Genomic DNA, 14,168 nt, shown 5'->3' on the forward strand with positions numbered 1-14,168 from the left:
TGATATTTTTAATTGGTGGCTGTACAAATCAGCCCTTCTGCAAGGTCTCAGGAAACATATTCACATCCTACTTCTAAGACAGAGAACTGTTAACCAACTAAAATATATTTATGTATTTTTTCTAATTACTTAATTTTTTGTGTCTTGGTCCTTGTTTGCAAATATTTATTTGTGTTTTCTGTGTTTTGCTGCAGAAAATGCCAAACTGGATCTCATACAGCAAGCCCTGCCCTCAGCTGTGAGCAAGGCATTGCACCTTGTCATACCTTGCTTTCTTCAGCAGCAAAGTTGGTCTCTAAGCCTTCCCAAACATTATTTCTATATCTGAACAGTGTTACTGGAGGCCTATGCAGTCTAGAGTTAGGCCAACAGTGTTCCAAAAACCTATGGACAAACACATTTAATTGTATTGTGTTTATGACAAATGTAGCAAAGCAGGAACGGTCCCAAGCGGATTGATGTAGTGTCGCGATCTCAACCTGGTGGTTCCATCCAGAAGCATGCTTCCCTGCCATTGTTCAACCTGATAAACAGAAGGTTTTATGGTTCGGATCCATCATGACATAGCTTTCTTATAAAACTGACTCTGTAAAGAATCAAAGTTAGCGCTTTGTGTGCTACCCCTAGAGTCATTACCACAGGAGAGATTTTTAAAAGGCTGAACAAAACTTGAACGTTTTTCTCACCTGTCATTGGTCATGAAAGGTTGAGAGAAAAACTCTTTATTTCCACATCGTGTAATATTTGAAGGTCTAGACCAAAATTTTATATAATTTCCTCCCAAACTACATGGTGCTGACCTGCCGCTTGCCTTTGCACTTTGCTGGAATGTGAATCTTCAGAGGTTTGCAACAGGACCTTTGGAAAGATCTGGTCTAACCTCCTATTCTTTGCAGTTTTTAAGCGGACAAAAAATTTCTTGTTCTTCACAGCTAATTGCTGCTGAGACACTAATAAAGATGCTAGCTGTCACTCTGATCTAAATTTAGAGGCTTGTTTCCATGACCACAATTTAGCACTAAATCTCATGGAACAAAATTTCTTTTGAAGGCAGCATTTACCCCAGAGCACCAAGCCTGTAATTTCGTCGAGGCTGTCCTGAGCCTTGCTCAGTTGTAGGTTTCCTCTGTCTTACTCCAAATTTTGCTTTCTTCTTTTTGAATTCATCTTGTTCCCCCACAGACACCCCAAATTCATGAGAAGCCTTCCAAGTGAGTTTTGTTTGTGAGCGCACGTTTTTGGTTTGGAAACTTTAATTTCTCCTTGGTGATCTCTAAATCAATGCCTCCTCCGGCTTTTTATGTAAGGGCCAAGAAAATTACAGCACTTTAAAGCACAGATAAAATGTATTTTTTCTTAAAAAAGAAGAGAATAATCTCTCAGCCATGACACCAGCAAACCACCTGCTGAAGGATGACCCACATGGCCCACAGCGGAATATGACCAGCTGCAAAATGATAAAACTGGCCCTAAAACACCTGATGGCGTGAGGGCAATGATTTTTGAGTTTATAAGAAGGTGCGTGAGGCGGATGAGGCTTTAATTCAGCGTCTCAAAGTCTGAATTTATCCTTCCAAAAAGTGTCGGTAAAACAACCGGTTTTCACCTTATTTTGCCCCAGCAGCACACCTGGAAAACTGTTTATTGATTTATTGACTTATTTGGTTTCTTTATTTACTTATATATTTGTACATTCTCCTCAGGAGAACGGAGGGAGCCCGCCCGCCTGCCGTGAGGGGAGGGGGCAGAGGGGCGCGACCGTTACGACCGTTGGAAGCTGCCCGCGCCCCCCCCCCAACACCCTCCTCAGAGGCCCCGCCCCCGACCGAGGCCCCGCCCCCGACCGAGGCCACGCCCCCAGAACGAGGCCACGCCCCCTCCAGCCGCGCCGCCGCCGGCCGGCAGGGGGCGGGCTGAGCCCGCGCTGCGCGCGCGCGCGGCCTCCCCCTTCCCCCCCCCCTCCCCTCCCCCGGGGGCCATCCCGCGAGAGCTGGCGGCGCCATTCGAGAAACTTCCGGAAACGGGCCCGGGGCGGAAGTGACGGCGCGGGGTGACGCCACTTCCGGTGTGTGCGGCTGAAGCGAGCAGCCGCCGTCGCGGGCTGCTGGCGGGGGAGGTCGCGGCCGCGCTGCGAGGAGGCCTCGGGCCCGGTGAGTCGCGGGGGCTGGGCCGCGGCGGGGCGGCCTGCCTGGGGAGCCGGGGAGCTGAGCGGCACCGGGAGCCGCTGCCTGGGCCCGCCCGCGGCTCTTAGCAACAGCGCGGCGCTGAAGGGGGCCGAGCCGCGGGGCCGCCGGTCTGGGCGCCTCCTCCCGAGCGGCCCCCGGGAGGTCGCTGAGCGCCGGGGGTGGGGCTCGGAAGCAGTCCCCCGGCCGCAGGGACTGCCCCGGGCTCGTCCCGGAGCTCGGCACGGGTTGAGGTCACCTGGCGGCGCGATCCCGGCTCGGTTTTGCCTCCTCGGGGAATAAATCCGCCGTTGTGTTGGTGGCGGTGGTGGTTTCGGGTACGAAGAGGCGAGGGGAGCCGCTGTTCGCACGTGGCTTGGGCGCGCTGAGCAGTCCTGTCGCTTAAAGCCCCTCACGGAGCGCTTTTTGGCATGCTTCTAAACGAAATCTGCCATTTTTTTCTTTTCTTTCTTTATTATTTTTAAAGCAGTTAAATTCCATTTTCTGTTGAGTAATTCAGAGTAGAGTCGTGGCGAAGTTTTGTTGTGGGGGAAGGCATCCGTGTTTTGGAGCTGGGCGTTGCTAAGTTCTAATGTGAGCTGAAAGCTCCCTAGAAGTTAAGCAATTTTTGCCAGCGTTTGCTGGGGCAGCGAGGTGTGAAGTTACTGATGGCCAGTACGTATTTCTGTTTGTAGCAAGGCTTTATCTGTTATTACAGTTTATCAGAGCTCTTAGGGGCTGCTGAAAACCTGTGCTGTGTACTTGAGCTGGTAGAAGACATGAGAAAAGATTCTCCGAATTATTGGGCAATTTTCTTTTGAATTTTGTTGATGATAGGTTGGACTTGCTCGGTTCTAATGGGAGCGAGATAACATCACTAAAATTAAATTTATAATAATGTGTAAATGGTGAAGCTGATGATGTTGTATCGGTGGTCAGGCCCTGAGGCTTTTTCTGATGTCAGGAGTCACAAAGTGCCGGGAACAAGGTGTTGACATAGTTTCAGTCCAGCTGTTCACACCAGGCAAAGCCTCCATGGCTCTCTGAGGTTGCAGTTAGAGCTGCTGGCTGGCCTTCATTTTCGTTTCTCCTTCGGAGAGCCTTGTGCTCTAGTTAGGATGGATTTTATGTTCAGCCGGTGATTGAGAGCCTGGTGGTTACCATTTCGCATGCTGGATTACACTGTCAAAGGAGATTTGTTTGGATGAGTGAGGAAATGTATTTACAAATCTTGTCTCTCAGTACTTCTCAGCATGTTTATGTTTTTTTAAACAACCCAGATGCTACTTAGTGCCCAGTGCGGGTCCAACTTGGTTTCCCCCTCTTGGCTGTCATGCTGTGTTTTCAGTCAGTGATAAGGGACTGTTGGAAATGCAAGTGAATTTAGGACTAAAATTTCAATATTAGATGTTGGAGTAGAAATTTAAATTGCTACTTCTACTGGTAATGCTATTTAAATTGCAGTGCTAATAATACTTTCTGTATTAGGAAAGCGCTCAGTTCTCCGTGCTCTCTGTCCTATTGGCTGTCTTCACCACTTGTGCTTTCCAGCTTTACCACGTTCTTACCAAAACAGCTTTTTATCTGTTGTTTCCTGCTGATTTACGTGGTTTGCTAATAAAGCTTGGCTGCACTTTGTGAGAAAGCTTGTAAGGCTCCACTTCTGTGAAGCACACAACTTTTAGTTGGCAGGGAATTGGGAAATAATATAAATCCTCACTTCAATACGAAGGAAGTTTCTAATAGCATTTTGGCTGTACTGAGGAAAGAAATAGGATTTTTGTTTCCTGTAAAACTTTCGGGACTGCCGTATCTGTGTTTGACACGCAGGAGGTGGGGTTGTGCTGGGGGAGGGTGATTGTGTCTGTGTCTGCCTGCGGGTCCAGGGGCACTGAAGTGGAGCCTGGCATCGACCGAAATGTCACACCACGTTGGGCGCAGCCGCCCGTGCGTTGTGCTGCTGCTGGAGGAGGTGGATGCTGTGGCTCGGTCACGTCAGTGCTCTGCTCCTCACCTTAGGAAGTGGTGATGGTCTGAATTCAGCGGCTTCCCTTAACTTTTGGTGCTGGCTGAGTGAGGTTTAATGCGCTTATAGTTGCTCCTTGTACAGGAACTGCTCCGTTTCTATGATAGCATTTATGAGGGGCTTTGTCCGCTGTCCCCTGAAAACACTGTTGCCAGTTCTACCTGTATCTAAAATGTTACTTGATCTTCTAATGGAATGGAAGGATTAGGAAGAAGTTACTTACCTTTGTCAGAAATTCTTGGATCTTACATACGTTGTATATTTCAACGTAGGTTTATATTGAAGCTACGGGAGTTGATGATATTAGTAGGTTTAAGTTCTGCTGGCTTCTGAAAGAAACGCTGCATTGGAACAGAGGTCAGATTTCTCTAAAGTTCAGACTTACGGAAAGCAGTGTTCTGCTTCTGTTCCACTGGGTAAAGGAGAAATCACATGTATGAACTTCATTCCTGAAGTAGTCATAGGTTTCATTTTTGTTTTGTGTCTTCTGAACAAGTACTAAAATCCAACTGATACTGGGGAAGACCCAGTCTTCAGGTTGGACATAGGAATTTCCAAAACAAAGGCTCTTTTTGGTGGCTTTCCAGGCTATTTCTTCATTCACAAACTTGGTTTTAAATAGTCAGTTCTTTTTTTGGTCTCTCAGTTTGGAACTCTTATAAACCTAACACCAAATATAAATTGTTCCTACAGATTTTCTGCATCACAGATTTTTTTTTTAGGCTTATTAATTGTACGGAGCTCTGTATTTGCGAAGAATTTTGAAATTTTGGCTAATCTTTTAAAAAATAAAAGACTTTTTCTTAATTGAAAATATTTTTCTTTATGCACAACTTATGTGTAATATATTTTTGTTAATTCTGATATTTTAAATTGGATATATTAATTACATGGAACTTCAGTTACTGTGGACATCTTAAATTCAGGCTAATGTTACTAAGAAATTAGACTTGATTTTGATAGAAAATATTTTTCTGTATATCAATTTTCTTTTAACATTTTGTTTAGCTTTGTACTAACCTTTAGGCCCTAAACTTCGCTTCTTCAGCTATAGATAGTCCTGTACTAAAGGCTCTTGGAGCTCAAATAATAAGGCTGAAGTCAATCATAGACATGTTGCAGAACAGCCTTTATTAAATCTTGCATGTAAAAAAGTTCTTTTGATTAGGAGAGATTGTTTTTTGTTTTAAAATATAATCTGAATCTATGAAGTCTGTTGCTCTGAAAAAGAAATTAGTGTTTACTTTAACTTAAAATTGTTTCTCTGGTTGACTTAAGTAGAATTTACCATGACTCAAAGAACTACTTTGGGGATGCGTGTAGAAACTTTCAACTATTTTCTTTTCCCTGAAGGATCATCTGGTTGCATGTGATTCTTTGGCTGAAACTTCCTGGACCCGATCTTTGCCAGACCAGGCTTTCAGTGTTTTTAAAAGCTTCATCAAACACTACTCAGACACTTTAAAAAATGAGTTAAGAGTGTTTTTATTTCGTATAAAATAGCTTTTTAGGGTTAGTTTTAGGAAGGAGTGGAGCCAGAGTTCTAATATTTACACTACACAATTCCAGATTTGGACGCCTGAGTTGTGCTCTGGAACAATGCCCTTTTGTTTTAAGGAGTGCTCCTGAGTAATTCCCTCATCTTGGTGACAGGAGGTGTGATGGCAGACCAGATGGAGAAGCAGCAGGTATCAGCCAGGAGCGTGAGGGCAGCCTTCATCAATCTCCTTCCCTTCGCAGTTTCGGTTAGCTAGCTTACGTTTCTTTCACAGGTGAATATTTTTGATTTCTCCTGTTTCCATTTTTGATAGTTTATTTTTTTTTCATGGTTTCATACTTGTTGGCCTTTGCAGGCTTTCTGTGTACCTGCCAGTAACGTTAACATGAAAGTCCTGTAGTTCTCGCCCCTTTTTGGGGAGGAGAACAGACAGGGTTATTTCTAACTTCTTGCCTGGAGGGGGCGAGCCCTGTGCAAGTGGCTTTTTTTTTTTTCTTTAAGAAACTGAACTTCAAGGTAAAGCAGTGGGCCTGGCTGCCTTTTCTCTTGTATGAATGGCATCCTCTACTCCAATAGTCACTGTACTCAAATCCACTCTGCCCTCTAACATCGGGACAGGATGTTTGCTGTAAACATGAGATTAATAAACTCAGCCGTCTGGAATGCTGATTTTTATTAGATTCATCTCTTGGGGATGCTGTGGTAGTATGAATGTAATGAGTTTAAACATTGCTATTTAAGTACATTTTGTTAAGTTAATTATTGTAAATTTACATTTTTCCTGAAACATATTTCAGGAGCCTGTGAAATTAAACTTTATGATAACTGTCCCGTGCTTGAGTAAGTGGAAGTTAAAAATACTGAGGATTTTCATGTACCTTAGTCTGCACTGCACTGGGAAGAAAACTTTGTTAATGCATGCGTTTGTCAGATCAGTTGTGTTAACCACAGACTTCATACAGATCTTCTAGCTTTGCATTGCTGCGGCCATCAGAATCAAGGTAAGCTGTGGTTCAGTAGTGATCATAAATCTCACTTTACAAGGATTTTGTGGGGCGGGGTGTAGGGTTTTTTATGTTTGTACCTGTACAGCTCTAGCACAATGTGCCACAAGAGCCTTGGGACTGCTCGTGGTCTCAGTTCAGTTACATCTGGCACATCCCAGATATTGTTGCTGGAACTGACAAAGATCTTTTCATTTTTATTAGGATTTAGGACAGGTATAGTTTTCTGTGTTGTTGAGTTGGACTGGATACATTTTATCTGGTTGTTGTATGTGTGGTGTTCTCTGAAGGGTTGAGGTGCAGTGTTTTCTGTGGCAAACAGGACTTTTCAGGTTGACCTCTATACTCTTGGAGAGACACAGTGGGCAAGTCCATACAATTCAGGGATCCCATTTGGAAGCTGTAGCCTGTGAGCAAATCGAGTGGCTGAATTCCATGTGAGGCTTGTTTGTTAAAGACTGGAAATATTAAGGTATGTCTCTGAATTTCCTGGACTGTAAGTAATAAAAAGCTCAGCAAAAGTATCCTAGCTACATAAAAATCAGATGAAAAAATAGTAGAAAACTTTGGGAGTGCGTGTTGCATGCCATTCTTTTTATGGTCCTGGATCTGCATCAGTACTACTCGTAGTAGTCTTGCTTATTCTCTGAAGGAGCACAAAAATCCCATCAGGTCTGGCTGACCTACTGCTTTCTCACAAAAACTCTCGGAATGTGAAAAGCCAGATTTTTTGAATCACAGGGTGTAATTCTCTGAGAGCCTCGTGCGTGCATCACCTGTGAACGCAGCAGAGGCGTCTCTCAATCGCTCAGTGGCTGCTGGGTTGGTCAGAGCAAGGCTGACTTCCAGCGGTGCCAGCGGGGCGTGATCCTTCAGCTGTGTTCAGAGAAAGCAGGCAAGTGGCAGGGACTGGAGGGCTGCACACAGGGTGTTGCTGACTTCTGTGACTTGCATGAATCATGGAATTGGGATCTCCCTCTGCCCAGGTGGCTGAGCTTGAGCTGTTGGGGCATCTTTCAAGCCTCTCCTTGCGGCCCCACTGCTTCGTGGCCAGAAATAGCTACCTGTCTGGCCAGGCTGACAGCACGGGTCACACCCCCTTGTTGTCCTAATTCACTCTTGACTGATTTAAGAGCTTCACACTTAGGTGTTTTCCTCTCCTTTGTATTTAGCTTAAGCTGCTGCTTTGCTGTAGCAGGAGGTTGTGTATCTGATAAATTATCTCTTTTCTCTGTAATGTGGTCTTATAAAAGTTTATAGCTCTGTCTTCTGTAAATCTGAGGGCTTCACAGTAAAGAGAGACTATGAGACAGGTCTCAAGGTAGCTCCAAGCTGGTCTAGCTTTGGACTTCACCCTAGGAGGACAGTCTCAGGCCTCGCTAGGTAGTCCTGTTGGTTGTCCTGTGAGATTATGATCAGTCAAGGCTCCTGCTTGGTAAGGCAGAACAGAGCTGACTGCTGTGAGGACTGAGAAGTCCATAATATATGAAAACTTGCAGGTTACATGAATGTTTGGCTGTTTGAATTGTTCAGGCTCAAGAGGAGGAGTGAGAATAGCTGATAGCATCCTATAAGCATAGCAACCATAGATTCTTGCAAACAAAAACCAAGGCCATGAAGCATTTTCTTTCACCTGGAGTTTGTTTGATTTTTCTTCTGAGGCCTTGAAGATTTTCTGTGGTTGGAGGAGGGAGCTTAGCTGATGTGGGCTGGATTCCTCACGGCTTGGGGAAAAGGCTCGAGTGCCTCGTTAATGAGCCTTGCTTGTGTGTTTGGAGACGAATCGTTTGGTGATCTGGGGTAGGGATTTTCTTCGTGTCATTTTGGTTAGGGCAGTTGAGTATTTTTGGTTCCTGCTTTGCAGGAAGGTGTCTGGTTTGTTTCGTGGAGTCATCTGGGTGTCTTTACACCATGCGTGTCACTACTACCCTTAAAGCTGTTGATCTTAGCTGCTTTCTGTTCTGTTACAAGTTGGTGGTGGTTGTTTTCCAGAGCAAATACTTTATTTGTTTTTCCTGGAAAGATTGTAGGCAGGTGCCTTTTGTAGTTCGCGTGATTTCCACCCCCCTCTCCCCCTTACTGAATGCTGAACAAAAATCCAGGTATTTAAGGGACTAAACATTAGATGATGCTATCTGTTTGTCTCTTTTGTGGTTTTCTACGTTTTGCCTAAGCTGGACAGCGGGGGGGAAGAAGAGGGGGAGCTTCAGATAACTTTTCTTTGTGTAAATATTGTTAAAGCTCTTGGGAACAAGAAGATGTTCTTATGGTGACTGCGATTGTAGCAGTTTGGTTTATTCTTTATTGTAATTAGCAGATAGAAGTGATGATTAATTGTAGATAGACTCTTTCTGTTGCCTGAATGGTTGAGCAAGAGTTGGAGAACACAGAGACATTTCATTCTCTTTAGAGAGTTGCTGGTCTTAATTCCCCACAGCATATTGGTGACAAGTAAAAGCTGAGCAATACCGCACCCACAGAAGAATAAGCAAACCCTAGACTATTGTTTAAAACAAATAATTCTCCCGTTCTTAGGGTGGCTGCTTTTTAGAGTTGGAGGAATCCACACCAGAGTAAGTGTTCTAGTGAGAACGAGTCATGCAGCCTTGGTGCTCCTATTTGGTCCCAACGTTGGGCTTCTGTTATTTAGGATCCTGGTGTCTATATATAGACCGGTGTGTTGGGTCTGTTCCTCCTTGCTTACTCCAGCTACAAGGTTGAATTTGGATTTTACCTCTAAGATACCTGGCAAAATCGTGAGGAGTGCTAGCGTAAGCCTTGGGAGGGAGCAAAAAATTGTAAGAGGAGGGGGCAAAAAAAATAAGGAAGATCCCCTTAGCAGTATGATGTGTGTTCTTATGTGTTGTGGCTTCCTGCTGTTAGCACTCTGATTTTAGCATAGTACCTCTTGTTAGGTGGGGCTCTGACATCCAGGCCTGGGCTTGGCTCGTCCTGGCTTCTTTTTTTTGGGGTTCTTTTCTGTAAGCAGTCTGTTCTGTGCGTGCTGTGACCCATAACGATCGGCTGCAGGGCTGATAACATGCTTAACCCCTGCTAGCCGTGTTCCTACCTGTTCTAATCACTCTTTTGGGAAACAAAAAATGTTGCTAGGCCAGTTGATAGGAAATATTCTGGGATATTTTTGGTAACCTGTACGTTTTACGTTTTGGAGCCTGCTGTTACTCTGTGGGTATTGGCAGTCTTGATGTTCGTTTTAACGTATGTCTTCCAACTTCCCTTCTTGGCGTTGCTTACAATATTAACCATACCCTTACTGTTTGTTTCATCAAAGAGCAGAGTCAATTAGAGGTCTCCCTACCTGCTGCATTTCTAAATGCTTGTGGGACTGTAGGGTTAACTACACAGCTAAAAGCACGTAGCTACTCCTGTACGTTTATTTCTGTAAGTAGTGGGGTGGGGGGGTGGCAGGATGGCAGGCTATCTCTTAAATTGGCTTTGCCAGTTGAGGAAATGTCTGTGTAACCACATCCCCAATTAAATTTAATGAGGCTTTAAGCTACAACAGCAATGCATTTTGAAGATGTACCAATTTATTTTAAAAGGAAGTCTCCCTTTAATGTTTGTGGCCCAGGATGTTGAAAGATGCATGTAATATCAGTAGAGTGAATTAATTTCAGAATATTTTAGTGGGCTGTATCATGCTTGATTCTTTCAGCACTTACGCGAAAGAATGTGAAAATGAGGCTTTGCCTGGGCTGAAATGAAAAACTGGATGACTTGAGGGAAGAAAAACTGGTTTCAATTAATTTTTCTTCCTGTTGCATGGATAAGAAAATGTGAATAATTGCTGTATTGTTATGCTCTGAGTATATTTGCGTGACTTTGCATGCAACGAGTCAATAAGTGATTGAGAAGGTCATTGCTTTGTTTGTGCAGCTAACCAGCAGAGGAGGTAAGGTGGAAAGGTGGTTGAAATTTGTGGTGGGATGGAAACTTGTTGCACTGAGAGGAGGTTGCTGCAGGAAGAGAGGAAATGCTCTTTATGTTTTGAGGAAGGCTCTGTTCTTTAATCTCTGTGGCAATTTGGATTAATGGTTGTTGTCTTCCCTGTAACTATTCTCTGATATTGACAAAAAAAAAAAACTTTATTTAAACTATAGCCAGTGTTTTTTCTTTTAACTTGTATGTTTTTTAGGACTCCTCAGACAACTTGATTCTCTCATTCTAAGACACACAGAGTGCTCCCTTACTGGACTTTGTTGGCTGACTTTAGTTTGAGTGATGGTGCCTGGGTGTGTACTTGGTATTGGCAAGCACAGTAGAAGTAAATGGCATTCACTAGCTTCTAAGTGATTATGCTGTCAAGATCTGAGTACAGGAAAGGCTTACTGGAAACAATAGGGGGAATTTAAAATTTTTGAGACCTGCATGTGGCTTTTTTTGACAGGAACAAAGTGGAAGTAGTATTCCAAAAAGTGGATGTGAAAGAATGTGGCCCTTTGTGTTCATGTGTGCTTAAGATGTGTCATAGATGCCAGAGATAACAGTGAACATGATCCGTGGTGGCTTTTGCATTTAGAGGTTATTAATTTGTATATCAAAATGATGACTATACAAATTCTTCTTAATATTGTGATTAAAGCTATCAGTCACATTTGTTTCAGGACCTGCATTTAGTTGCATTTCTTTACACTTCCAGTGAAATTAACATAAATCCAAGCTAGAATCAAAGTGACTGTGTCAATCTAAAATTAGTGTATGTATTTGGAACATCTGAATTCCTAAAAGCAAGCAACTCTGTTGGGTTGGGTAGTAGAAGATACTAAATTCCTCCCTGTTTTGTTATGAAGTAGTGTGACTGTACAAACTTCATTTACAAGTTCTTCTTGTTGCAGGATTTGAAAGACCCATCTGTTGTGGACAAGACAACTGCTGAAACATGGTGGATTACTATGAAGTCCTGGGAGTGCAGAAGCATGCCTCACCAGAAGATATTAAAAAAGCGTAAGTGTCACTTTGGTATACACGAGATGTTTTCGGATCAAATATAATCACATGGTTTCCAGTTCCTCACTGTATTTTCAATGCTTGGATGAGTAGTAGTCATCAGAGGTGATACCTTTTGCTAACTGAGAAATAAGCAGTGAGCTGAAGAAAAGCATTTGCTTCATTTTATGAAAATGGGGAAATAATCCTGGGTACTGCTGAAGTGAAAATGCTGTCAGTCACTGGGTTGTGATTGGTGTTAAATGCTTTTCTGTTCAAATTTATCTCCAAGCTTGATACAGTACAGGTAGTGACAGCCCCTTCTGTGGCTAAACTGCATCTAATCTTCCTCTCCCTTTGCAGAGGTGCTTTTTCTAAGTTATTAACAAGTACCTGGCACACTGTTTTTTTGGTTGTTGTTTGATACTAGTACTTTCTTAATGTGAAGTCTGGTTTCTGTGCTTTGGTTTTGATGGAATGGATGTCTGTTATGTAAAATCTAAAAAAAAAAAAAAAAAGCACTTTAAATTAGGAATACTGAAAGGAACTAAATACAGTTCTTTGTTTGGACTTACTGTCTATGTATTGTTTTAGGTTGTGTGTTTGTAACATTTTAAAAAATACTGTTTACCTTTCAGGGAACCGTTGGAAAGAAATGTTCTGGTAGCACACATTTTTAGTACACCAGAAAGTTTGACTTTAAGTTGCAGTTTCAAGTGACAGAGAAAAGTTGTTTGTCTTGCCTTCTCCTAGGTGCTTGGGTTTAAAATGAATCAAATTGTGCTAGTGCGTGGTAGGTGTTTTTCGCCCTTGTTCTTGTGCAAATTCCTGCACATACTTCTATGCCAACTGAACTGCTTGAACTGTAATCTTTTATGACTATGTAAAACACTCCAAATCAGCATAAGCCAAAGTTCAGTTTTGTCCCTTCAAGTGGTTATGGACACTGCCTAAAATACTTCCTTTTGAGGATAGGGACTGTATACAGGTACAGCTGTCAAGCCACTGATGTTAGATGCTGCCACAGTTTGGTATCAGGGTAGTCTTGGAGCTTTATCATCTCTGTCAGCAGAGTACCCTTGGTGCTTGCCATAGTTGATTGTAGTACAGAGCTGCTAAGGAGAAGCATGGAGAAATGTTATGGGATGTTTTGCCACACCTGCTGTATCTTCAGAGATACACAGGAATACCTAATCTCAAAATAGCTAAATAACTGTTTATATATGTGTGTGTATATATATAAAACAAATCTGGTTAGACAATTCTTTGTTTACCTGCAAAATCTGTTGATACCAGTTTAGATGTGAAATACAAAGCACTGGGGAAGTTCTATATACTTTAGTTCCCAGCATCTTGTTTTAAACACTTGTTTGTATCAGTATATTTCTTCATTTCAAGTAATGTTTAATTTCTTTCCACTTAGGTACCGTAAGTTGGCATTAAAATGGCACCCTGACAAAAATCCGGACAACAAAGAAGAGGCAGAGCGGCAATTTAAACAAGTGGCTGAGGCCTATGAAGTTTTGTCAGACGGTAGGTATTTTAAAAGGGGTGCTGAACTGCAGGTCTCTGTGTACTAGGTGTGAGACCAATAATGCTGAGGAGAAAATTCATGATGTTTTAAAGGGTTGTTTTAACCTTGGTTCATCATCCAGCTAAGCTACTTTGCAAAGAAACAGAAGATTTCAGATAAGACAGAATAAGCAGAAATCCTGAAACTGAAAATTCAGGATCTCACTAGATGAGTACCTAAGCCAATTTCCTTCTTGAAACTGAAATCCCATGCGTGCTAGGCTCTCTACATAAATTTCCGAAGTGGTATCAGTGACTACTGAGATTCACCATATCTAAGGAGGTTGAGCCAATGTTACCGTAAATACGGGGGAAGTGTTAAGTGAAATGCCTCAAGTTTATGGTGCGTGTGGATGTGTGATAGTGTTTTTTTGGGAATTTAGTTTAGTAATGCCAATAATGCCTTACAGATTCTGTTGTTTTAATGAAACTTTTTGTGGGGGAGGTGAAAAGGTTTTTAGCTTGTGCTTTGAGGTCTACCATTACAAAAGAGGCTAGGCAACCTCTGAGGTATTTACTGTTTCTAGTTCTTTTAATAGTAAACTAGTTTTGACAAAGCCTGAGATTTTTTCATACTTGCTTGAAAACTTGGCTTGTGTTCGGGTGAATTCCGTAAATGCAGTCTACTGTGATACTGAGGAGAGCGTGTGTATTTTGAATTGTTACGAAACAGTTGCTCAGCCTGACCCATGTGGTGCAGGAATTCAGCTTTTAGTTCACCCGTATCTTTCTGCTTGAAAAGCAACATTAATTTTGGTGAGTGTTCTGGCAAAAGCAGTCTGAATCATTAAAAAAAAAAAAGTGATTTAAGGACTTTGATTATTTTCCTCTGTAATTGACTGCAGCTGTCTATATGCTATTTCTGAAGTGTCCTTGATTTCACCTGAGACCAGTGAGCTTGGGAAAGCTATATTTAAAGTAGCAGCAGCCTGTAGATTGCCCTTCAGAATTTGGCCTGG

The 14,168-nt window shown here is 42.7% G+C and overlaps 1 protein-coding gene across 7 annotated transcripts in view; it reads left to right on the forward strand.

The window, feature by feature from the left end:
* The first annotated feature begins 2,031 nt into the window (after window positions 1-2,031).
* DNAJB6 (DnaJ heat shock protein family (Hsp40) member B6) overlaps window positions 2,032-14,168 on the forward strand; it is a 65,089-nt gene continuing 52,952 nt past the window's right edge. For 6 of the 7 annotated variants that reach the window (XM_082753044.1, XM_082753043.1, XM_082753046.1 and 3 more), the window contains exons 1-3: window positions 2,032-2,150; window positions 11,547-11,655; window positions 13,061-13,170. In XM_082753044.1, coding sequence (XP_082609170.1) covers window positions 11,591-11,655; window positions 13,061-13,170 — 175 coding nt within the window. In that variant the 5' untranslated portion in view covers window positions 2,032-2,150; window positions 11,547-11,590. Of the gene's footprint in view, window positions 2,151-2,351; window positions 2,501-11,546; window positions 11,656-13,060; window positions 13,171-14,168 lie in introns of those variants that run through there. The other variant, XM_082753042.1, reaches the window with a different exon arrangement.

This window comes from Aythya marila, assembly GCF_965140915.1.
Source record: "Aythya marila genome assembly, chromosome: 2".
NCBI lineage: Eukaryota > Metazoa > Chordata > Aves > Anseriformes > Anatidae > Aythya > Aythya marila.